Source organism: Mastigoproctus giganteus, chromosome 2 (assembly GCF_048544385.1).
Source record: "Mastigoproctus giganteus isolate SK-2022 chromosome 2, ASM4854438v1, whole genome shotgun sequence".
Lineage (NCBI taxonomy): Eukaryota > Metazoa > Arthropoda > Arachnida > Uropygi > Thelyphonidae > Mastigoproctus > Mastigoproctus giganteus.
Window position 1 is genome coordinate 194598791 of NC_143576.1, and position 26826 is coordinate 194625616.

Below are 26826 nucleotides of genomic sequence, written 5' to 3' on the forward strand. Positions count from 1 at the left end.
TCTAACTTTTTAATGTTCATGTCCTCAAACCAGCCCATCACAATGCAAGCAGTATGACATGGAAAACTGTCCTTCTGATACAGGTATAGGCCTTCCCCAGTGTGCTGCCACAACATAATAAATCATTGTCCAAGACATCTTGGTAGACCTCAGCAGTCATGGTTTTGTAAAACAACTAATGGTTCAAAGTCAAACAATGAAAATGTCCCAGGCCATCATGCTGCCTCTGCCAAACTTTATTATCAGGACGTTACAGTCTAGCTTTCTCTGGGCATCCACAATACCCAGGCATGACTAGCAGACCATGTACTGTGACTTGTCTCTCCAAAGCACAGCTTTCCAGTGATCAATGGCCCAAGAACAACATATCTTGTTGTTCAAGAACATCACTCCAACAATGGCAACTATATCATGCTATGTTCATTGCAGTGCACTGTGCTGAGATGTGCCCCAGTCATCTCACTAAGGACCTGTGTGTTGCAAAGTTGACTTGAATTCCAAGTGGATGATTTATTGCATCACTCTCCTGTCATGTTCCCATCAGCTTTAGAAGTCTGGTACCAGTCTACTTCTATTTGCAGACCACATCACCAATCATTGATTTAGAGATTTTCAGTGCTGCTGAAATGTCATATACAAACTGATGCCTATTATCATTCCACAATGGAAGTTAGTTAATTCCACCAATTGAAGAACTTTGCATTCACAGTGGTACTACTGTCTCTCCTCAAAGGCCTATGAGCATATTTACAGTTGTGTCTGAAACCTGGTGCTTGAGTAGGACATGACGATAAGTGGAGAGATGTTTGAATATTAATGTAGGGCTGTGTACAAAGCTTCTGCAAAAATTATTACAAAGCGTAAGAAGAAAGAATGTATGAAAGCATATATCCGAATGGAAAATTCCATGATATACAAGCTAATTAATATAGATGTAGATTTATATTAAACTGCACTTTTTCTATGAATAAGGATTTCATTTTTATTTTAATCAAAATACAGATGTATGTGAAAGACATCAAGTTTAGGCATATCAAAAATATCACTATATTTCCATAATAACACAATCACCTTGATTTAGACTTGGATTTTTTGTTTTCTGGAGAGAGTGCTGACACTGGATCTATGACAACTTCTTCACCATCAAGGATTTCTTCTCCTTCATCACTAACATCAAAACCAAGCTCTTCACTAGACAAATGCATCATATATGGGAGACTGCGTTTCAATGCAAGAAGTTGGTCCTAAAAAATATTATACAACATGTAATATAATGAGAAGAAGAATGAAAATTAAATTTTGGCACAATCAAAATTACATTACGAGATCAGTTAAGGATATTTTAAATATGCTCAATAATTAAAAAAAAAATAATAATAAATAAATAATATATATATACACAGGGTGATTCACTACCAGTGTGACAAACTTGCAGGAGGTGTAGGGGGGCACAAAGACGAATCGGAATCACATAGCATTGCAGGGTCCGAAATGCCTTCATCATGCGGTAGAGGACGTTGAACGGGAGGTTGCGTGAACAGCGATCCCGCTGGAAGTCAGCATTTGCAAACCATTTCTGTTGAAGAAACCAAGTAGCAAAAGTCCTCCGGAGTGGATAATCCGCAAGCTCCATTGATTGGACGCATTGCAGACGGTATGAACTCATTTGGTTTGTTGACAGTATCCTCCATACAGTGGACTGGGAAATACCCAATCGTTGGCCTATCGCTTGAGTACTCTTACTCGGATTGCCTTCTGCAAGACGTAGGACATTCTCCTCATTGTCTGGCATCCTCGTCGTTCGCTCTCGATTCATGGTACCTCTCGTGAAACAACCAGTCTCACGTAACCTTCTGTGCACACGTGCGAAAATCGTATGATGGGGAGCACGTCTGTGCAGGAAACGTTCCTGGTACAAGCGCAGAGCGGCACACCCATTACAGTCAGCAGCTCCATACGCGAGGTGCATGTCGGCCAGTTCAATGTTTGAATACTCGTCCATCCTACTGCCTCGGGAACCGGTTCGCAAATGCTGACTTCCAGCGGGATCGCTGTTCATGCGACCTCCCATTCAACGTCCTCTACCGCATGACGAAGGCATTTCGGACCCTGCAATGCTATGTGATTCCGATTCGTCTTTGTGCCCCCTACACCTCCTGCAAGTTTGTTGCACTAGTAGTGAATCACCCTGTATATACAGTAAGACCCCCCGTATCTACGGGGGATACGTTCCAAGGCTTACTGCAGATGGCTGAAACTGCAGATATAAGAGAACACTTGCTGACCCCATATATAACGTGATTTTCTTGAACATACATACATGCATATAATAAAGTTTAATTGATAAATTAAACACACAGTAAGACAATTACCAAAATTAAATACGGTAATAATAAAGTACAACAGACTCTCGATTTACGATTTACCGGGACACTTTAAGACTCCAAATTTGGGGAAAAAAAAAAAAAAAAAAAAAAACAATCAACCAAAAATCATAAAATTCAAGTAATAACTAGAACAGGTATAAACAGATATTTTGCAAGTCGTAAATAAGCGACAAGAACCGGCATTATAAGTCGTCATTGGGAGATTAGTGTACCTATTATCTTGCAACCCCCGCTGTCTTCACACCTAACACTCAAAAGAAAAAAAAAAGAGACCAAATGTAGTTTGATTTAGTGCGTTGCATTTCGTTATTTGTCAGGGTTGTCGGAATTTTTTTTTTTTTTTTTTGTTTGTTTAGAAATCATGAAAATGATGGGTAAACGCAAGAGTTGTGCTTTCAAATTAAACAAAAACTTGAAATTATTCAAAAGTTTGAAAACTGTGCATCTGTTAAATCTCTAAATAACCATTATAATGTTGGTGACCAAACCATACGTGACGTAAAAAATAAAGGAAAGCATTGTATTAGACACGCGAGTAGTAGGTGTTAAATTTTTTCGTTTTTTTTCCATGGTTAACCATGGGTAACTGAATCAGCGGATATGGGGGCACAACTGTGTATATGTGTTGAAGGTTGGGAAGACAGAAGAAGATACTTGTTGACATTAGACTGGAATTTCTGTAAATTGTAATTTTCGGGAAATACATGTCAAGGGAAATAGTTCCAGAAAATGGAAGTTGAAGAGATAAATGGGGAAGAAGAAAAGTAGGCTCTATGAGCTTGAAGTAGAACAGTAAATGGATGTTGACAGGTTGCAGCATATGTTCAGAGTGGTTTGGAAGAGAGGGGGAAATTACTCCACGGTGGGGTGGATTTGAGATTTTTTAGAGTGAAGTTTAGAAGAAAAGTAACACCGAGAGTGACACAGAAAACCCAGTTTTTTTATATGTAGAGGAAGCAATATTGGGATGCACTTATGCCAGAGAGAGAGAGAGATATATTAGAAGTCAGGGTAATCCTTAATAGAAATATGCAACCTTGTTTAGAAATCTGAGTGTCATCGAAGTTAAGCTGGGAGCTGCAGACACCTCTTTGTGAGAGATAAGATAGGAGACTGAGTTTTAAAAGGATTGAAATTTAAGTTATTTTTGCCCCATGGAGATCAGCATTTAAAGAATTGGTGGTGGATATTCAAGAATTTGAAGTTGTTTGTACAAAGCAAGGTTTTTCGAATTGAAAGGTGGAATTCAATGTACTAACATCAGCAAAACTATGGATAGGATTACCAGTCAGTGGAAGAGGATCATTAATATACAAGAGGAAAAGAGTGGTAGAAAGAACTGAACCTTGGGAAAAACACCAGTATTAGAGGAGAAGTTAGAAAATCTACCATCAATCATAGACAGCAGTCACAGAGAAAACTGGACACACATTTGCAAAAAACAGTCAGTAATCCATAATATGGAAGCTTGTTAAAAAAAATTTTTTTTCCAAACACGATCAAAAGTCTTAGAAATGTCAAGAGTGACTGCTTAGGTTTTTCCAAACTTTTCCATTGAATTTGTCCATAGACAGGTAACAGAACAGAAGCCAAAATATCACCAAGAAATTAACAATGATGGAATCCATATTGGCAATCACTGATCAGATGGAAAGTTTCAAGGCAGTTTAGGAGTTCATGCTTAATGAATTTCTCCATTACTTTGGAAAGAGGAGAGATAAGTGCAAGGAGACACAACCTGGATGAAAGGGATTCATCACCCTTCTTAGGAACTGGATGCCTACGGGCATATTTCCAAGAAGGAAAAACACCAGTAGAATAAGAAAGTGTAAAAAGGTAACAGAAAAGGAGTAAGAGCAGGAGCCCAGATTTTGAGGACAAATGGAGAAATACCACCAGGACCTGGAGCTTTCTTGGAAAAAAGATTGTTCAAAATTCTGACATCTTTTTAAGGAAGACCACAGGAGGCACCGAGTGGAATGTACTAGGAGGGGTAGGAGGTGTAGGAGGTGATGAAGATAGTCAATACAAGGGTTAGAAGAAAGGTAGGATGCTAATAAGTCAACTTTACCTTTAACTGAAAAGGCAACAGAACAATCAGGCTTTAACAGGGGTGAGAATACAGAAGGGCAAAAGTTGCAGCTAAATAGACAGCAGAAACTGAAATGCTCGATTACTGTTTGGACAAGAATCAAGTTTTCAACTCTTATCTTGTTCAAAATCCAGTTTGGACTGATTAATAACTGCTTTACAATTGTTGCAAGGTTTAATACAGGCAGAAAATGAAGCTGGAGATTTGGATATGCAACATTCTTACCTTGGGCAGTCTTAGCATACTCACCAGAAAACCAAGGTTTAGATAAAGAACAAGAGTTTAACAAGGTGGAGTGCAAAATAAAGGATTTCATCTCTACAAGAATAATTTCATTGACATAACTTGAGAAAACACTAACATCAGAAGATTTAAAACCAGCAATCCAAACAATTTAAATCTTGCAGATCATCAAATTCTTGTAATCCCAAACCAACGTGAGACTGAGAATAGCCATGACAGAAAGCACCACTCATCTTGACTGTGTTGGTTGAAGGATTGGGTGTGCAGTTAGAATTGTCTGGTATTCTGGTAGGTAAATGAACAATCTGTATATTTAGTAATTGCAAAAGCCTAAGAATCTCAACCAGCTGGGTCTGTGCAACTAGAAAACTGAAGCTGCTGGAGTTCCAAACATTAAAATCACCAAGGAAAATTACCTCACTATTAGGAAAGTTGAACTGGAGAAAGTTGGATTTCTCCAGTTCAATAGAAGCTGCTGATGAATTTAACAGAATGGAGTAGAGAGAGATTTTAAGCCAGAGAAGATCAAAAAGAGGAGATTTCAAAATATCAGAGCAGACAAATGAAACAGTACCACCTTCAAAGTGAAAGGAATCATACAATGAATAATTAGGACAGCTCAGATGAGCAGTGGTTGAAGTAACCGATACTTGGGATTCTGTCTGAAAAAGTAAGTGGGGTATGACAGACTGCAGGTGGAAATGGACATCACTAATGAGATTACATAGATTCATGAAATAAATGAAAGTTTTGGGAGGTTTAGATCTTTTCACAGTTGTTTGTTCTTTTAGTTTGACTATTCATGATGTATTCAGCAGTACAGAAAAGTAGAGGGGGGTGATGTAAAAAGTAATTAAATTTTTTTGCTATGGCATACACACTACTCAGACTCTCTCCAATAACTGTCTGGTATACTAGAGGCAGCAAGATTATACATTATCTGATTTAGATGCATCCTAGAGAGTTGTCAAAAGATTTGGTCCAGTAGACTACCTAGTGGCTGGCCTGCGAATGCTGTTTTAGAGTTGTACACTTGAAATGTTAGGAAGAATGGATTTTGCCATGATGCCACCATAATCTCAAAAGACACCAATCAAACTGCTTGATGGAAGAGACTTGAAGAGAAGGGGGTTTGGTGGAGCTTTTCTCTGGAGACTAAACATGGGTTTCACCACTTCAAGTCTCCAATAAGAAAAGTAGTGGTATTCCGCTGGTTGATAGTCATCTACCACCTAGTATTGCCTGGTAACACAGAGGGGTGGTATTTCCTCTGTGCAGTGTAAACACCTGCAGTATACTCTGAGCAGCATTTCAGGACTTGCACATGGCATTTATATCCAGGGTTACTAATACCCCACCATTGTTCTACAACAAGTAAATCCTCTGCAAGCAGAGGATTTACTCAAAGGATTTAGTAAATCCTGAGTTGCTTGAGCGAGTACATAGAAAGGCAACAAGATTGGTGAAGAGAACGAAGGGGTGGTCTTACCAAGAAAGGCTTAAGTTCTGCAAATTGCAGTGTCTGGAGACTAGGCGCCTGCGAGGTGATCTGATTGAGGTGTATAAGGTTTTGAGGGGTTGAACAGGCTCAATTCTGATGGGATTCTTCCTCTTGCTCAGATTACTAACCTGACTGGCCATAAATTCAAATTGAGGAAAGACAGTTGTAGAATAGATGTGCAGAAATTTGCCTTTAGACAGCGAGTAGTTGATTGCTGGAACAAACTTCCGTCTGTTGTCGTGGAAGTTGATAGCTTAAATAAATTCAAGGCGGAATTGGATAAATGTTTAGAGGGAATGGATGTGTGAATTTTTTTTTGGCTGATGCTACATAAGCTTGCTTCCTTGTATCACATGCCTCTACTATTACGATTACTACTACTATAAACCACTGGCTACAATTTTCCCTGGAACAGAAGTTAACATAACAGATCTGTAGATAGATGCCTTTGATCCCCCTTTGTGAATTGGGGATACATTCGCAATCTGCAGTACATAGGCACTTCCCCTAAATTTAAAGAATGTTCTCATAATTATGGCTAAGGGTTTTGCTGCCTCCCTTTATTTGATTGGATAGATGCCTTTTTTATGTTTAACTTCAATAATCTCTCTACCCTTTTCTCTGAGATATCACAAAACCATTCAGCACCCTGTTAAGAGTTTGATAAAACTTCTGGAATCGCCCTCCCCAAAAAATTCCTCACATGTGGATGTAGATGCAAAATACTCATTTAGTTTGTTAGTAATCTGAGCAGGATCATCACAGTCAAACCGCTGATATCAAGGGGACCAATTTGATTCATCCCCTTCCTTTTAGTTTTTACATTAATAAAGAAGTCTTGCTATTTTTTTTTTTGTATACTTTGCCAAAGATTTCTCGTAATCTGCTTTCACATACCTTTCTAACTTTATTACAGACTAGCTTATATCTATCATAAGCTTCTGTGTCGCCTGATAATTTATACGCATCCCATGCATTTTTCTTCTCTGCCACATGTTTCAATAGTTCACCTAGCATCCATTTAGGTATAAGCATTGAACAGTATTTCTTAATTGCCATGAAAACACTAGTAGCTTCTTTGATTATTTCCCTGAATGCTTCCCATTTAGAATTTGTTTTTGATAACATTATTAGTTAGTTACACGGTACACAATTTAAAAACTGTCTGAGACCAATGCAGCCTCCTCTAAGAAAGCAAAAACCCTTCCCTTTACCCTTGATGGTAGTTACATCTTTAAACAAATTCCACATCAATACACTGTAATCACTGCCACATAGTGGTTCTTTTATCTGCAGATCCTTAATATAGGAAGAATCACTGCTGATAATCAGATCAAGAGTATTGCTCTCTCTCTCTTGTCACTTCTCTAAATAATTGGATGCCTGCTGTAGAAAGCAGGCATCCAATAAATCCACAAAAGTCTTGTAACATGTGAGTGAGCAACCCATAAGTTCCAGTCAATATCTGGAAAGTTAAAATCCTCCCATTATAAGATATTGATTTCCTGATTCATTCTATTTACTTGTATAGCTCTTTGTTATACACATTACCGACATTAGGCCTATAACACACTCCTACTCTCATTTTCGTTTTCCCAGTGCTTATGTCACACCAGACTGACTCAACATTGCACTTGCCACCCATGTCAACTGGATGCACTGCCTTAGATTTTGTTCTTCTTAACTAAGAGCATAACCCCCCCCCCCCCTGCTGCTCTGTCCTTTCTGTATACATTGTACTACCCATACTCAAATTCTGCAACCCTTATATCTGAGTGACACCACGTCTTTGATATTCCCACAATGTCTGCATTTGATAACTTGATCAGCATTTCAAATTCAAATTTATTTTCTATGGTCCTAACATTGGTGAATATGCAAGTATACATACACCTTTTCTTATTGTTAGTTATCCAAACACAGCCCATGTATTTCCTTGTTCCATGATGATGACCCAAAACAGGCCTTGAAATCCCCAGTACTTTGCTTTACCAGGCTGCTGCATGATTCAGTAGAAGCAATGCCAGAATCACTTTCACTCAGTCTACAGTTATTGTTACTTTATTAGTCTGTGTATTTCTTCCCCTAAAGTTAGCAGTTTTCCAATTCACCTAACACTGCCATGATAGCACAGCAAATATTCTTGCTCCCTGGACCTATTCACCTATCCTTTTTGCAGAATATATTTTCTGTTATGTCACACTGGACAACCTTCAAAATGTAAATCTATTTCCTTTTTCTGAACTCAAAATACAGAATTCAGTTGCATGTACATCCCAAAAATCTTACAAATAATACTTACTTTTTTTACCTGGCCCTGTGTTTTTGAAGTATCACTAAAAATATTTTGCATTAAATACTGACATGAAATGTGGGCACATTTCCTTCACAAACATGCAAAATACTGATAACAAATACCAAGGCAATATTAAAAGAATGAATTCTTTATTCCCAAAAAAATTGACTGAACAGTTTATGCAGAACCATGTATTGTCATTACTATACTGAAACTAAACTGAACATAAAAAGCCACTCAATCTTAGCTTCTAAGTACATATTGTTAAATTTGGCAGATAAAAAAAAAACAAAAAAAAAAACGGCATGCCTGAAAAATAGTACACGCTTGACAAAAAAAAAAAAGACAAACTTATAAAAAACCAGAAGGCATGATATCATTTTGGGTTTACTTTTGTATTCAATCTTGCATAACTAAAATGTGTGATTTAAATAAAAACAGCTAGGGTACACCATATTAGGTATAGTCATTTCCACATTTTTATCTAGGAAATGTATTTCACATCCCTGTACATACAAACAATGACATCCCTGTACATACAAACAATGAGCTGATAAACTGAACATAAGCAATTACTTACTCTGCTAAGAAGTTTTTGTCCCACATGCCACATTCTTCTTGCTGCCTTATAGTAGACAGTGTCAGGTCTATTGTAGGTCATGGCATTATCACACATCAGCTTCAAATCATACTAAAAATAAAAAGCATAAAAATTAATAAAAAAATACAAAATACACAAACCTGACACTAAAACACAATGAAGTATTAGCTAGCCTCAGCCTCACTACAGATTTTTATAGACTAAACTTTGTATAAAAGTGCTTAGGTTAACTACTAGCCCCTCTCTTACTGATTCACTTCATCTTATCGTAGAGATATTTAGTTTGATTACAAAAAAATAAATTTAAAAAAAAAAAGAAAAAAATTAAAGGTTACACCCCTTTCTTTAAAAAGGAGTATTTACTCTGATTATGCAGAGTAAAATAACTGCAGTAGCCTAAAAAACAGATTCTAATATATAGTGGCACTGCTCTCCCAATTTGTGGCTATCACCATGAATCACTGCAGTGTTCACTTAAAACAGAAAGATGGAATCGTGATATTTGTCACAGTTCTATCTTTCAAAGTGCTTACTCTGAAAAATTACTCACTTGAGTAAGTCAGTGGAAGCGTAATAATGATCAGTGACAAGCAATGATCTTCCAAAATGTAAGGTCTTATACTTAAGGAATAACCACCCTAAAACAACTTATAACAGTATTCCAAGTATTCAAAAATGAGCTTACTGAAAGGATCTAAAGATGAGTAGTTTGCCTGGTGTGATCAGCAAAAAAAGGGGCAAATATATCTTTGACTGTGTGAACGCTACGCAGTTTGATAACTTAGAAGGGGATCTAATTCAAATCTATAAGACTCTAAGAGGAGAAAGTAAAATAAGCTAGGGCAAAATTTTCAGTTATGATTCCAGAACTAGGGGCCATAAATGAAAATTATGGGTGGTTTAGACTGGACTGCAGGAAATTCTCTTAGCCAATGAGTTGCTAATTACTGGAATAAGTTGTCTCCATTGATGGTCGAAGCCAAAAGCATGAGGAAATTCAAAGGTCAGCTATCCAGCTGACCTTTGAATTTCTCAAAACCTTCATGAATCAGATGGCAACCACTAAAGACCCAGCAAATCTCATCACCTGACTACACTGAATCAACAGTGAAGTTTCTATTGAGCTGGATGATTTGGTGATGCATAATACACTTTATAAATGATAAAATGGTACTGTGAATGATGATTGCTATAAAACAATTTTAAAGAAGACTCTGCTTGTTATCAGACATTTTCAATAAATAGAATACTATTTTCCATCATGACTCTGCCTCACTGCAGGTAATATAAATACAAACATTTTATGCAGTTTCCTGTAATGATAATTTATGCCAATTACTGTACTGTTTTATCTTGTGCATAACTCCTATATACATGCTCATCATGGACAGGAAATATCTCAGATTTAAACCCCACAGACCACTGCTAGAACATTACATAATAAAAAATTCTTGCAAATCTGCTGCCAAAGCATGAAATCATTGCTTGTGTTTGGTACCATGAACTAGGCAATGATTACATTATGAATCAATACTATCCGTGCTGATATAGGCATAGTATTGATATGAATCAATACTATGCCTTATACACCCCATTGGTGGCAAATAAAGCTTGGGGTGGATCAACAAAATATCTATAAAAGAAAACTAAGATGCTTATGTCGCAACCTAATAATTTAATATTAACTTAATAATTTGGAAAAGTTAATATTACTTTAAAAAGAATGGAAAAGTTGTCATGTGCCCACCAGTATATTTCTTTGATGTTTTCTAAATAAATGTCTAAAGAATTGGTTTTGCAATTTCTGTTTCCAATATAATACAGTATTTAGCCATTTTCAGCAAATTTATAAGAAAACTCAGTCTATAAGGGGAATTATTGGTTTTGATGAGTTTTTTTCCCACAAAAAATCTATGGTGTTGCAATATATGTGACCACTACTGCATCATATGTTTAAGTCTTTAATCTGGCAGCATATGCACAGAACCTGATAAGTTACCGTGCAAAATGGCTGTTGCATATTAACTGTTGGTTCAATGCTAATTGCTGAAACTTTCAGTACTTTCCTAAATATAGTAAAACTTTTATTTAAATAGTTTGGAAGTGAGCAATTATTGTTTACTTGGAATTATACATCCAAAAAACCTGTTTCCACTTCAATATGCTAGTTTCAGTATACTGTAAACAATATTTTAGCATTAAATCAGATCACACACCAACCATAAGAGTAAGTATTTACTGTAACTAAAATATTTACATATTAAAATAAAATAAAATAAATAAATATTTACAAAAACTGCTATTATATTAAATTAAATTATATACATATAAAACATTAAAACCGTGATAAAATCCTTGAGATAAAATACACTAAAATAAACCGGATTAAAAGCGATAAAAACGATAAAAATCTCTGGAGCTTTCGGAGGCATCCGTCTCCTTCTTCAGCAGTAACAAAACAAAAGTTATGTGGGCGAGACAAAACGACGGCTCAAGGATCGTCTGGGGGAGCATGCAAATGCTATAAAAACCGCTGATTACAATAAGTCTGCTGTGGCCGAGCATTTTTGGGAGAAGCAGCATCAAATTTCCCCACAGGATGCGGTTATCGTGGATCGAGCGCATGGGTTCTGGAACCGTAAATGGCTCGAGAGCCTACAAATCTGTTCATCCGACCACGATATTATGAATAGGGACAGAGGTATGCGTATGCATCCTCTGTTTGAAACTATCATTCTAAGTACGGATGAACGGTTTTGCTTAACACGTTCCCGAGCTATTTCCGCTTTCAGTTCAGACCATGCGCCGACTGCACCACGTGTATAGGTACCGTGAGCCTGTTATATATGGACGTGATGCAGGAAGTTTTGTTACTGCTGAAGAAGGAGACGGATGCCTCCGAAAGCTCCAGAGATTTTTATCGTTTTTATCGCTTTTAATCCGGTTTATTTTAGTGTATTTTATCTCAAGGATTTTATCACAGTTTTAATGTTTTATATGTATACAGGGTGTTTCAGTTAAACGTTTCAGAACTTCTAAGAGGGGTAGGGTACATCCTGACAACTCGAAATCATATAGCAATGTGGGGTCGGAAATGCTTTCCTGAAGTGGTGTTGTACACAGAAGCACCATAAAGAAAACAGACCGTAAGTGAGAAATCGTTTTAATAATACATGAAAAGAAGCAAAAGGTACATGGATTAAAGTAAGTGTTCGAAGTTTCTTCCACGGGCTACAATGCACGCCTCACATCTCCGACGCATGGTCATCCGAACATTCTGGAATACTCCAGGCGAATTTCGAATTTCTTCGGCAGCTACTGCGATTCTTGCAACCAGCTCCTCAGCATTGTCAACAGGGGTGTCATAAACTAGCGATTTCATATGACCCCAGAAATAAAAATCAAGACATGATAGGTCGGGTGACCGAGCAGGCCAACTCACGGGACCACCACGTCCGATCCACTGTTGACCAAATGTGACATCCAGGTAGTTACGAACATCTCCGCTATAATGGGCAGGGGCTCCATCGTGTTGGAACCACATTGTCTGTTGCGTCGATGCAGAAATCTGTTCATCTCTCAAAAGTTGTGGCAATACTTGCTGCAGAAAGATCAAGTAGATAGGTCCGGTTAGACGACACGGTAACAGGTAAGGTCCGATGAGGTGATCTCCCATAATACCGGCCGATTCATTGACCGAAAATCGAATCTGTGCTGCACGACGACTTCTGTGTACAATACCGCTTTAGGAAAGCATTTCCGACCCCACATTGCTATATGATTTCGAGTTGTCAGGATGTACCCTACCCCTCTTAGAAGTTCTGAAACGTTTAACTGAAACACCCTGTATAATTTAATTTAATATAATAGCAGTTTTTGTAAATATTTATTTATTTTATTTTATTTTAATATGTAAATATTTTAGTTAAAGTAAATACTTACTCTTATGGTTGGTGTGTGATCTGATTTAATGCTAAAATATGAATTTTCCCAACCTCAGAGGCCTTTTTCAGGATACTGTAAACAATACATTGCTTAAATAAAAGTTAGCACATTGGCTGATGCATCTATTACAGAATAGATGCTCTTTATGCTTAATTATTACACAAAATGCACTTTGTCTTGATTATTATTGATATAAAATGGTTTCTTGTTTTGATAATTATTGCTATTTATCTGTTTATTCCTTTATTTATTTGACAAAACATATTAATGTGATAATGCATAAGTGAATTTTCACACTTCCAATTTACCTATATGATTAACTTACTATTTATTAGCTTTATTAAATATATTATTTCCTGAACTTGCATTTTCCTGATAATAGAAAAATGAAGTGACTATTAGTCTCATTTTTATATTTTGACTCCCCCCCCCCATTTTTAGCAGAAATAATAAAACTGTTTTTCAAAACAACATATGTAAAAAACCACATTTTTAAACTTTTCATTAAAAAAATCACCTTTAATAAGTATTGAAATCCATTGGTAAAAGATCAAGCACTGGAGCACTTCAAACAGAATTCAAAATAACCAAAAAATTTTTTCCAGAAATAAAGAATAAAATTGGGCAGCTTCCAGCTGCCATAACCATGTTTGTTACAAAAAGAAACTCAACTGCTACTGCATTAAGTGATCATGGAGATAAACATCTATCACTACTGCAGTTATTACTGCTGTTAATGTGGGTTACTTCATATGTCAGTAGCTTGGTCTATTAGCAATGTGGGAATACTGACTTTTTTTTTTTTTTGGACAATACATCTATGTGATTAACTTACTATTTATTAATGTTATTAAATATATTAATTTATTATTTCTTTTATCTCATTTAGCTGCTGGTTAAAATTTGGAATCATCCCTAAATATTATTACTAACAATATACAGGAATAAAAGTTAGTAATGCATAAAAACTGATAAATTACTAGACAATCCCTCAATCTTGACTGCTAATTTGCCATTTTTATACATGCTTGATATTTTCCATGACCTTTAAAAAGATTACCCTAAATGCTATATTTCTGTAAAATTTGAAAGAGTAGATTTCTAGATACTTCATTACATGCTTTTCCAAGCTCAACAAATCCAAAATACAGATTCTTATTATGTTCCAGTGACTTTTCTATAATTTATCTTGGTGCGAACATTTAATCGTGACATCCTCTTTTTACCTTAAAGCCAACTGTTCTTCCCTAATTATATTCAACAATACTTCTAACCCTCTTCTCTAATATACCTGCAAAATTATCTAGAAAATTAAGTGAAATTCTACTTAATTTCCATTTTTTTTCTGCTTTATTTTCCCTTTTTATATAAGTTGGTACAATCTTCTGATACTTATTCTCTACAAAATGGCCTCTGGATAATGTAATTTAACCATCATGATACACTTTTTCGTCCAGCTTTCAGCATTTCTGATTTCATTTTATGTACATTTGTTGCCTTACTGTTTGAAATTTTTCGTGGCCTTTTCTATCTCAATAACAAAAGTAGTATTTCTCATTTCCCATTTCATGCTTTTCCTCTTCTTCAGTGATATCTCAGTTCCTTTGATTTTTAGCAAATCAAAGTATTTATTCCATACTTCTAAAATATTCTTCTGTTTTAAAGTTGTACTTATCATTTTTACTCAGTTAAGGTTTTCTAACCTTAGGGATTTTAACTAAATGCCAAAATATTTTTCCATACCCGTATACTTGTCTTTCATCTCTTTCTTAAAATTTTTCCAAGGTTGTTTTTCAGCCACGTTCAAAAATATTTTTTGGTTAACTTGAACATTTTTTAATATTCATTAAGGATTTATGAGATTTATTTAACTAAAATTTCTTATATATTTTTTCTTTAGCTGCCTTCTTCTTGGATCTGCCATTACTTGCTAATCTTGCTACTTCTACTCTGCCAGATAGTGACTGGAGGGAGTCTGAGTGATGTGTATGTGGGGAGCATCGTTGAGGCCACATTATGTCAAGGATCTGGATATATGCTTAACATGTGTACGCCATATCCAAAAATTTCGTTACTTCATACAGCATTCCACCCCCCCCCCCCACTTTTTCTTACTATTGAATACACCATGAATTATCAAACTAATAGAGTAAGCTTATCTACGAAAAGATCTAAATCTCCCAAACACTTCCTAGTTCATTTCACAAATACAGTGGAACTTCTCTATTACAAACTTCTATTTAACGAATTTCTCTATATTACGAATTTTTTCTCGAAACATTGCACCTTGAAACGAAATTACATGTAAAATTAACTCCATATAACGAAGTGTTAGTCTCTCTATAAAGAATTTTTAAAAAAATTTGTAAAAGCATTTTTGAAGATTTTCAAGCATTTACTGCTAAACAGACGCTCAAATATACTGCCTCCTTCCTTCTGAAATTGCACATTAGCATCTGGAATTAAATAATCATCCTCTTAGTGAACACTTGTGACCTTTGACGCCCGTAGGAGGGTCTTTGTTTCATTTTTGTTAAAGTTATTAAACCAAATGGGTTTTCTTAAAAGTGGTCGTAAACTTTACAATAAATAGGGTAGATTTGTAAATTGATGTTGGCTCAGCGGAAAACGAAATTCGCTGCGGTAAACTTTTAGCATGCTGCGGCGGCAACACATAGAATACTACCATAGTCGGTTTTTAGTAACGCCTACTGAGTGACATTCGCTTCTCACCTCAATTGTACCACGTGACCTTCATGTCAATCATTATATGATATGTCCGTTCTCGTCTAACTGGACTCCCAGTAAATGGTTTTCATGATTTTTTTTTTTTTTTTTAATTTCGTTCGTCATCAATCACAGACTATATGCTCTTGTATTTTTTTTTTTTTTTTTTTCTGAAAAGTAACATACAGCATACGTTAATCATAAATTTTCTTTCGTGTATATATGAATGAAAACGCAATAAAAGAAATTCACAAAGTCATATATTTCTTCAAAGGGAGTAATACTGTTGAATTGTCAAGTGAACGTCATTGAGTAGGCGGTACCTGTACTAACAATTCACTATATGGCCAGCGCAGCGAAGTTTACAGTGTATGTATCGGCAAGAGCTGCAGTCCAGTAATTTTTACAATTGGGAAAACAATGTCGAAGAGAAAGTGTTTAAGTATTAATGATAAAGCAAAGATTGTTATGATATCGACCAGGGTTTTAAGAAAAAAGATGTTGCGGAGGAATATGGTATATCTCCAAGCAGTTTATCTACGATTTAAAAAAAAATCGAGATTCAATTTTAAATGCAATTGAAGGAAGAGCAGACAAGAAGCGAATTAAGTTGTGTATATACGAAGATGCTGATAAAGTTGTTCTAAAATGGGTGCAAATGATATGTGAAAAGAATATCCCAAAATCGGGCCTAATAATTAAGCAACAAGCTCTGAAATTTGCACAGTCCCTTGGACATACAGAATTTAATGCGAACACTGGGTGGCTAGATAAATTTAAGAAGTGCCACAGAATCGTGGAAAAGGTTATTTGTGGAGAAAGTGTTAATGTACGCGAAGATTGCAACAGTTGGAGGAACAATACCTTAAAGAAGATTTTGGAAGAATATGAGCATAAGGATGTTTTTAATGCTGACGAAATGGGTTTATTCTTTAAATGTTTACCGAATAGAACACTTGCTTTTAAGGATGATAAATGTTTTGGCGGAAAGCAAAGAAAGAATCACTGTGCTAGTTGGAGCAAATATGACAGGAAGTGAAAAATTAAGACTTTTAGTCATCAGAATATCAAAAAACCCAAGATGTTTTAGAGGCACAAAATCTTTGGAAGTTGACTACACCTTTTAATAAAAAAGCATGGATGACAAGTGATATTTTTGAAGAATGGATATTAAAACTAGACAAGCGTATAACAAAATAAAAAAGGAAAATCATGGTAACTGATAACTGTCCGGAACATCCTGCCAAACTTAAAAGTGCGAAGTTGTTTTTACCACCAAACGTAATGTCAAAACTCCAGCCAATGGACCAAGGCATTATTAAAAATTTTAAATTTCATTATCGAAAGAAAATAATAATGAAGATTGTCAATGCGTTATCAGAAAATAGAAAGTTGGAGGTTACAATTAACCTTAGAGATTGCATCTCTGAACTGGCAAAAGGTTGGACAAACGATGTCACTGAATATACTATTCAAAATTGTTTTTTGAAAGCGGGATTTGCATTGAATACAGAAGTCGAGCAACGACTGGACGAACAAGATGAACTACCCCTTTCACAACTGAAAAAATTTTGGACATTATTAGAATCGTCCGGAAACATTGAAAATGAAATAACAGTGGACAGTTATGTTTATGTAGATCACAGCAGAACATTCAAACGAAGATGAAATACTGCTGAACAGTGTTAGACGCGACCATGATCACGAAGAAATTAACGATGACGCATCAGAACAACCCGTAGAAAAGCCAACTCGAAGAAATGATTAACGCTTGATTAACGGTTCGTATAGGTCTACAGTTTTGTGAAAATGTTCCTGATAATGTTTTTAATGCTCTGAACAAATGTGAGGTTTTCTTTGAGAATCAGACAATTTTTTAATTGTACTGTACAAACGAAATTTACAGATTTTTTTTAATTTGTGATACTTACCGGCGAAAATCATGTAAACGTAATTTAAATAAGTATGTTTTTGAAATAAAATACATTAAAAATAAATGTAGATTTGTTTTCATTTTCTAATTAGATAACAATTTCTAATAAAAAAGATATTCTCTGTATAACAATTTCTCTATAACGAATTTTTTTCGCTGGATTTATCGAATTCGTTATAGGGAAGTTCGACTGTATATGTGGTCTCAGTTCTACTCTCAACGATGTCCATTTCCACTTAGTTTGTCAAACCCCATGTACTTTTTCTGACAGAATCTCAGTTATCGGTTGTTTCAACTACTGCTCATCTCAGTTGCCCAAATTATTCGCTGTATGGTACCTTTCGCCTCAAAGATGGTACTTGTGCATATGTCCATTCCGATATTTCCTGTCAGAGACTTGGTAATTTGGAATCTCTTCTTTTCGATCTTCTATGGCTTAAAGTCTCTCGACCTCATTCTGTCAAATTCATCTGTTGTCTCTACCGTTCTCCCAACTCCACTAATCACTTGGAGCTCTTTGACTTCTTCTCCAGTCCAACTTTCCTAACAGAGGTAATTTGACTTAGTGATTTTAATGTTCACAACTCCAGCTGGCCGAGATGTTCAGGCTTTTGCAATTATTAATGACCTCACACAGATTGTCCATTTACCTACCAGAATACCAGACAATCCTAACCATACAGCCAACATGCTTGATCTTTTTCTCACAAACAACCCTTCTAAGTACACGGTCGAAGTGAGTGGTCCTTTAGGCACCTCAGATCACAACCTGATGATTTTCTCTTCTCCAATGGAGCCTTTATCTCATGGCTATTCCCAACCAAGTGTTGTTGTTTGGCATTACAAGAATGCAAAATAGGATGACCTGCAAGATTTCTTTTCTTCTTTTCCTTGGTCGGACTACTGTTTCAAAACATCCGATGTCAACCTTTGTGCAGATCGTGTTAGTGAAATTATTCTTGTAGGAATGGAATCCTTTATCCTACACTCCACTTTAAAATCTCATCTTTATCTAAACCTTGGTTCTCCAATAAATGTGCCAAGACTATTCAGGAGAAGAATGTTGCATATCATAACTGGCTTGTTTCCAATTCTTCAGTTTCATTTTCTGCCTACGCCAAAGCTCAACAATTTTAAAGCAGTCATTAATCAGTCCAAACTAGATTTTGAACAGGCTAAGAGTAGAAAACTTGCTTCTTGCCCTAATGGCAGTCGAGCATTCTGGTCTCTTGCCAAAGCTATTGGCCGCAACTTTTGCCTATCTCTGCTCCCACCTCTGTCAAAACTACATGGTTCTTTTGCCATATCAGCCAAGGATAAAGCTGACCTGCTAGCATCCCATTTTTTCTTCCAATTCATGTATTAATCATCTTGGTAAAACACCTCCCACCATTCCCAACACGCTCCATGGTATTTCTCCACTTGTTCTCAAAACATGTGCTCCTGAAATTATTCCTGTCCTTTGTCGCCTTTTTTTTCACTTTCTTATTGCAAAGGTGTTTTTCCTTCTGCTTGGAAATTTGCTCATATCCACCCACTTTCCAAAAAGTGGTGACAAATCCCTCCCATCCAATTATCATCCCTTTGCAATTACTTCTACTCTTTCTAAAGTAATGGAGAAATAAATTAACCGCCAACTCTTAACTGCCTTCCGTCTGATCAACGATCACCAATATGGATTCCGTCAGTGTTGACCCACTGGTGATATTCTGGCTTATGTTACCCATTTATGGACAAAGCCAATGGAAAAGTTTGGTGAAACAAGCATTTGCACTTGACATCACAAAGGCTTTCGATCATGTTTGGCATAAAGGTCTTCTAAACAAGCTTCCATTTTATGGTTTGCCAAATGTTTTTTGTAATTGGTTATCGAGTTTTCTCTCTGATCACTCACCGAGAGTGATAATAGACGGCTCTGTCTTCTAACTTCTCCACTAATGCTGGTGTCCTCCAAGGTTCAGTTCTTTCCACTGACTGGAAATCCTATCCATAGTTTTTCCAATGATAGCACATTGCATTCCACTTTCCATTTTGAGACACCTTGCCCTGCTCGATCAGCTTCAACTTCTCGAATATCCGCTACCAATTCCTTAAATGCCTATCTCCAGGTAATTCTCCAGTGGGGCAAGGACAACTTAGTTGATTTCAACTCTTCTAAAACTCAGTCTTGTCTTATATCTCACAAAAATGATTCTTCTGCTCCTATGCTTATCTTTGGTGACACTCTGATTTCTATGCAAGATGATATATCTCTTTTGGGGGATTACGCTGACTTTTAATGTTTGTTTGTTATTTGGTTTTTAGGAGCATTAGCAACTAAGGCCATATTTGCTCCGGGGATATGCGGTGGTCATTCCCTCACCTTTCCGCATCCTCTGTATTTGGTGGTCACGGGCTCGAACCCCAGTGTAATCAAGAAGCGTGTGCTACGCACTACTGCTCCTGCCCACCTGGCCACGGAGGCGCCAATGACTTTTAATCTCTCTTGGCACAAGCACATTACAAATATTGCTTCCTCTGCATCTAAAAAACTTGGTTTTCTCTTTCGCTCTTGGCATTACTTTTCTTCCAAACAGCTGTTCACTCTGTACAAATCACAAATCCACCCTACCGTGGAATATTGTTTCCACATCTGGGGTGGTGTCCCCAAAACCTCTCTCAGGCTTCTAAATTCCGTTCAGAAGAGGGCAGTTAGGTTAATTAATGACTCATCTCTAACAGGGTCTCTCCACACACTGTCTGATAGACATACTGTTTCTGCTGCATGCCTTTTCTACTGATACTTCCATGGGCACTGTTGTTCTGAATTGGTTTTATAATTCCCACTCTCTTTTTCAAAACAGTCCGAACAATTGCCACCACCAGCCAACATCCTTTTACTGTCCAACTTCAAACTCACAGAACCAACTTTTCATCTTCCTCATTTATTCGTTCAACTGCCGTTTTCTGGACAACCTTCCTTCATACGTATTTCCTGAAAATTACAGTCCACAGAAGTTCAAGTCTAATATCAACAAATATCTTCTTTCGTCTTTTTAACCTTCAACCCAAGCACGGTACTAAGTACTATAGGTTCTAATACCTCTCGTGTTTGGGGTTATCATAAAAAAAAAAAAAAAAAAAAAAATTTTTTGAATTTCTTGTCTTTACAAACTCTCTCCACATCTCTTTTGTAATTCCACTAAACGTCTCTTAAATTAAACATATAGCACTATTTATATACTGAAATCAAATGTCTACATTACACATTCATCCATGCATCTTTGTTCGAATGAAAGTATACTTAGGAAAAGGCCTCTTGCTTCAGGTTCCATGATATATAAAGAATACTGTCACATTCAAAATGGCAGCAATTAAAATATTTAATAGGTAGGATACAAAAATACCTTTTTACACAGTGGTTCTGTATACGGTATTACCTGCCCTGATTGCAGTAGTTGTTACGTTGGGGAAACTGCTAGAAGGCCTGAAGGTCTTCTAGCAGTTGCATGAAAACCTTCAAGGAGTTGCATGAAGACCTAATTGCATGCACCTCCGAACATGAAAAGACCCTCCGATCTGTTGTCTCCGGACACTCTGCAATCGCAGAACACTATTGGTCTGAGCAACACAACCTCGACCCCCAACAAGATGGTGAGATCATTGACTAGTCACATAACTACCGTCAACAATCTTGGCTTGAAGCACTACATATAACCAGTTGCTGTAGTGTCTTCAATCGCAACAGAGGTTTGCACATGCACCGAATTATAGAGGCAGTTGTCTTGCAATGTGTGATTACTTTTTGGTTTAAATTTGCCATTTTGAAAGTGAATACTATACTGATATCATGGATTATAATGCTGTTTTACATTTATTTTAAATTAAAAACCCCTGAATTTGATTCCTAAAGTTAATAAACCTCATACAGAGAAGAAAATAAGAATAATTAAGAACATTAAAGCTTAGTGACAAACTTGATATAATAATAAAAATAGAACAGGCATAAGTAAGAGTGTATTAATGGCAGCATATAACATTGGATTGTCAACATGTTTATGTTTCTTATGTACAGTTAATAAAATTGCATTCTTTATCGCTCTGTTTCTTATTTAGCCTCATTATTTCTGCATAAAATATATTAAAAATAAAACTTTCTAGATAATGGAAAAATCAAATAACGCCACCTTGAATCCCCAAAGGCACTGTTATTCTGAAAGTCTATTGTAATTTGTATCCACACATTAAATATTTTAGTTCCTGCTTTTAGTTTCTGATGTGACAATTTTCTTTATATATGAAAGTATACTGTTTAATAAGCAGAATCAGACATCCTAGAAGAGAAACAAATCATAACTGTCAACTTTTGACATTCAAGGAGTTTGAAATCAAGCAAATGCAAGCAGGAGAAAAAAACAGGAGATTTTTGAGCCAAAATATGTCAAAAACAAAAGGATTTTTTTTTGTAAAAAGCATGTGTTCATCACAAAAAAAAAAAAAAAAAACAGGAAGAAAACAGATTTTGGAAAACTGAAGTTTTTGTAAAATGTCCATACTGCACTAGAAATTAAATTTCACTAATAACATAATAGAGATAAGGGCATCATAATCTCATTATACAAACTATTGTTATACCACACTTGGAATACTGTGTTCAAGTAAGGAGACCGCACCTAAAAAAACACATTGCACTTGTTGAAAGGGTCCAAAGGTGGGTAACTCGCCTGGTGAGATCAACAAAAAGCCTCCATATGAGGAAAGACTGAATGTGGGTTGCACAGCTTGGAAACTAGGCACCTTAGAGGAGACTTGATTGAGGTGTTTAAGACTCTAAGAGGCAAAAGTAAAATAAATGAGGGCAAAATTTTCACAGTTATATACGATTCTAGAACTAGGAGCCATAAATTCAAGTTACCGGGGGGGGGGGGAAGATGTTTAAAGTGGATTGCAGGAAGCTTTATTTTAGCCAGCAAGTTATAAATTACTGGAATAAGTTACCTACATGGGTGGTAGAGGCTGACAGTTTGGGGAAATTCAAAGGTCAGCTGGATAGTTACCTACGGGAGGAGGGAAACATATAGGTTGTCTATTTCCTTTTCTTTTATTATTTATTTTATTTAAATTTTTTATTATTATTATTTTACTTTTTTTTTGTATACTTTCAAACATTAGCTTACATAGGGATTTTTCTGTATGTGGATTTCTATTAGACATCAGCTGATTTTGATTTCTTCAAGAAAGATACCGTTGCATGCTTTGACCTCTTCAGAAATGTTGAATCAAAGTTTTGTTCATAACAATGACTCTATTATCTAAAATTCACTGTCAAGAGCACTTCCAAAGCTTCACCAGAAAGAGACCTGAGCTCGGTTTGTTTTTCTCACCTGGCTATTCTCTCACACACAGCATTGCTATAAGGAATTGTTAAAATGCCAAACATGACTTGGAATGATGTTATATTTCAAGCTTACATGTGTACTCATCAGTTCCCAAACAAAGGACCACTGTACATCTTTTTTCTTTTTTATAATAGAATCAGTTAAGCTTTTGTGCTGAAACTGACAGGACCAATGCTACAAAACATCTATTGCTTCATTCATTTTTTTTTATCTTTAATAGCCAAGAAATAAAAACTTTTTCACAAAAACATTTCAAATTTGAAGATGACACACTACCAAGTGACGAAATTTGTACTACTTTGGCATTTATAAGAACATCATTTTTCAATGGGAACTTGTGCACTGTACAGTAATAAACTGCAGCCATTATCAACCCACTGCAGGATGGAAGCCTCCTCAACAATTCATGCTGAGGGAAATGGATCATAATCTCCCACGCTGGTCCAGTGCAGGTTGGCAGATCGATCGTATATTTAGCAGTCAAGGGCTTGAACCCTGGTCTACTCAAAGAGTGAGTGCTACTGCACTCTAGCTCCTGACCACTTGGCTACGGAGGCCTGTAATATGCAGCAATAAAGTAGTTCCTCACTGAATAAAATACAGTCTTCTGTTGTCTGAGATTCTTCATGACCTTGGAAGTAGAAATGCTTATGACTTAGTCAGAATCATCCTTCTGGTTTAGTCTGCTACAGTGCTCAACTTCTAAAATGAAAGGGGAAGATTTAAAAACTGTTGGTATAATGAATTTTGCAGATAACATTCTTCAACATATCTGCAAGTAATGACCTCAAGTATATGCATGTAAGTTATGCTGGATTGAAGAAGTATGTTCAGATTTCCAAATGTTAGTGCAGCATTTAAAAGAAAAGAGCAAATTGTTTTATTCAAGCCAGAAGACAGAAGCATGAACAACATTCTTCATGAAAGACGATAACATGTCTAGATTGCTTTCAGCAGAAGTTCTAGGGAAGTTCATTAATTTAACTTCTTTCAAAAATTCTTTTGGATAATGAACTGGATTTTGATATAAATCAGTGGGACTCACTAGTCATTGCTTGTTGCACTTTTCAATTTGGTAACTCTTAAAGTGCTCATATGGCTTTTTTCACCACTTCTAACTTTAAATAGAATCGTCAAAGGTTTTCACTATTCTACCAGTCTAGTTACATATTTAACCAAAGACAGACGAAACATTACCCACATGCTTCAAAATCTTTTAATTCAGTGGCATATATCAGTTGAAACTTTTTTAAATCTATCTTTGTTTTTAGTACTTCTTTCTAGATAGTAGTAATTGTCCACTAAATATTCATACACTTTCACAGTAAGGCTTATATTTCTCTCTTCAGCAGAGAAATTAATAAGGACAGTCTATTATAACCAAGTGTTCAATCTCCTCTTTTAATACTCTTGTTACTCCAGTTTTTAGGCCTATGATAGCAGTTACACTATCAACGCTAAGTGCCAAACAGTTCTTTTGAAGGAATTCCACTCCCTTCAATAACACTTTTCAGACTTTGCATCCTGTAGAATCACCTTCCAATGCTAACATCAAGCACAAACTGCTATAGATTTCATAATTTTATTTTCATTACAAAAGGTCACCACTATAGGATATAGTTGGAATCTTACTGCCATCTATGGCAATCAAAAATGACCCATTTTTTCGAAGCCACCACTACGTTTTCTTTCCCTATCCAAGCAATTTTACTAAAAATGTCTGTCTGTCTCTCTCTTTTTTTTTTTTTTTTTTTTTGCCATTTCACTATTGGGAAACATTCCTGAAAAACACCCTGATCAGCACAACTCAGAGGAATATTATTCTCTGTGACAAAATATTAAAATAAATATGAGGCACATATGACATCATTGTCACTATGAAACGTTAAATGTATTTTTTGTATTTCTTCCTATGCACTGCATGCTGTCCTTATGTTTATTTGTTTGCAAATGTCTGAATACATTACTTTTCCTGCCACTTAAAATAGAAAATCACATCTACATACAGTACAAAAGAAAAACATGTTACCTTTTTCAGATTTCACATAAGGAAAATCTTGCATATTGTCTTCTAAAATTTTACGTTGCACTTCTTTTGAACTTTACTGAATGACATTGTTAATTAGCTTTGTATCACACAGTACAATGAAATGACTGCAAATAAGAGAGAATGTTATTATTCCACAAATATGGAAAATCTCTGTCACCAACTATATTGTGATGGCAAGACAGAGAAGGGGTCAAATTTAATAAAAAAAAAAAAAAAAAAAAAGGCTGATCGTCCATCATAAATCTAGAAAGTTTGCAGCTATGAGAGTCAGACCTTTTGTAAATAAAATTCTTTGTTTCAATAGCAACAAACTCAAGTAGCTGACTACAATTCTCATCTATTCACTGAAGCTAAGTAAATTTAGGGCTGTATCAGCATTTGGCAGAATGGCCACTTTTTGTTCCTTCCATTAAATTTTCATACCTAGTTGACCCATAAAGGAAAAATATGCTAAAATTCAAAAATAATAAATAAACTTTAAAGTAATAAAATCACTTCACTCTATATGATAAAGAGACAAAATTATAGTTTATGGTCCCAGGTGTAGTAAAGCTGCTACAAAATAAGTTCCATAGAACCAGATAATCTTATCCTAAATTGCATGACATTTCAGATCCTCTCTGGATTCTCTTATCAAGTCAGACAAGACTGGAATCTGTTCTACCTTGTGCAGTGACTAAAGTAACAGTTTCAGTTTTGTCAGATGAAAAACAAAATTACATGGTGAAAATATGATTTTAATCCAGAGCAGTGTTAAAAGAAATGTAATAAAGTTACAAAACAGCACTTAATATTATTAAAAGCAAATCAATTCAAGGAAGCTAGGTTTGTTCAGCATCAGTTTTGTCACTGTGCAGGAACAGATTAATCACATGTCTGACTTGATAATGAAGCTTAAAAAGAATCTAAAATAGCATCCAATTGAGGGAAAGCTTATTTGATTAAATGGAACTTATTTTGCAATAACTGTACCAAGCACTGGAACCACTAAACTATAATTCTGTCTATCATGTGAAGTTAAGTGATTTTATTGCTTAAAGTTATCTATCCATGCCATGCCTTTCATAGGATTTACTTATTTACTTTTATTTACTTATAGGATCTATAAGTAAATAAAATTTTATTTTATTACTATTATAATTATTACAAAAACAAGCGTGCATTATTAATAAATAAAAATATACGACAAAAAGTTTTCCAAAATGATGCAGCCTCTAATTTTTCTTTTAATGCACATACCCACTAGCTGTTATTTTCCCTCAAATTACACTTTCTGATCAAGGGATGAAAACCACTGGTTTTTACTATATTTTTAAATTTCTCTTAAGTATATTAAAAACCAAAACTTACTCTGAATTCAATAGCACTACCATATTCTTTATCATCTATTTTTTTTCTCATGGTACTAAAATCCATTGGATGCAGTATAATGCTAGAATAACCAGGAGCAATTATATCACTCACTGGCCAAGCAAAAAATTCCTGAGGATCTTTCCTACAATTGTTAAAAAATAAATAAATAAATAAATAAATAACAATTCAATTATTTAAAAAAATTGCATAAGTGCTCATTTTTAGAATTACTAATGCTGAAGTTATATATACAGGAACTCCCCGACTTACGGAAATTCGACTTTACATAAGTTTTTGCTGGCCGGTGCAAACTTAAAAAA

At 35.6% G+C, this 26826-nt stretch overlaps 1 protein-coding gene across 4 annotated transcripts in view; it reads right to left on the reverse strand.

The window, feature by feature from the left end:
* Positions 1–26826, reverse strand: part of Brd7-9 (Bromodomain containing 7/9) — a 143040-nt gene that overhangs the window by 56221 nt on the left and 59993 nt on the right. For all 4 annotated transcript variants that reach the window (XM_090368880.1, XM_090368879.1, XM_090368878.1 and 1 more), the window contains exons 4-6: positions 26504–26648; positions 9100–9210; positions 1072–1244 (exon numbers count right to left, since the gene is read on the reverse strand). In XM_090368880.1, coding sequence (XP_090225006.1) covers positions 1072–1244; positions 9100–9210; positions 26504–26648 — 429 coding nt within the window. The remainder of the gene's footprint in view (positions 1–1071; positions 1245–9099; positions 9211–26503; positions 26649–26826) is intronic.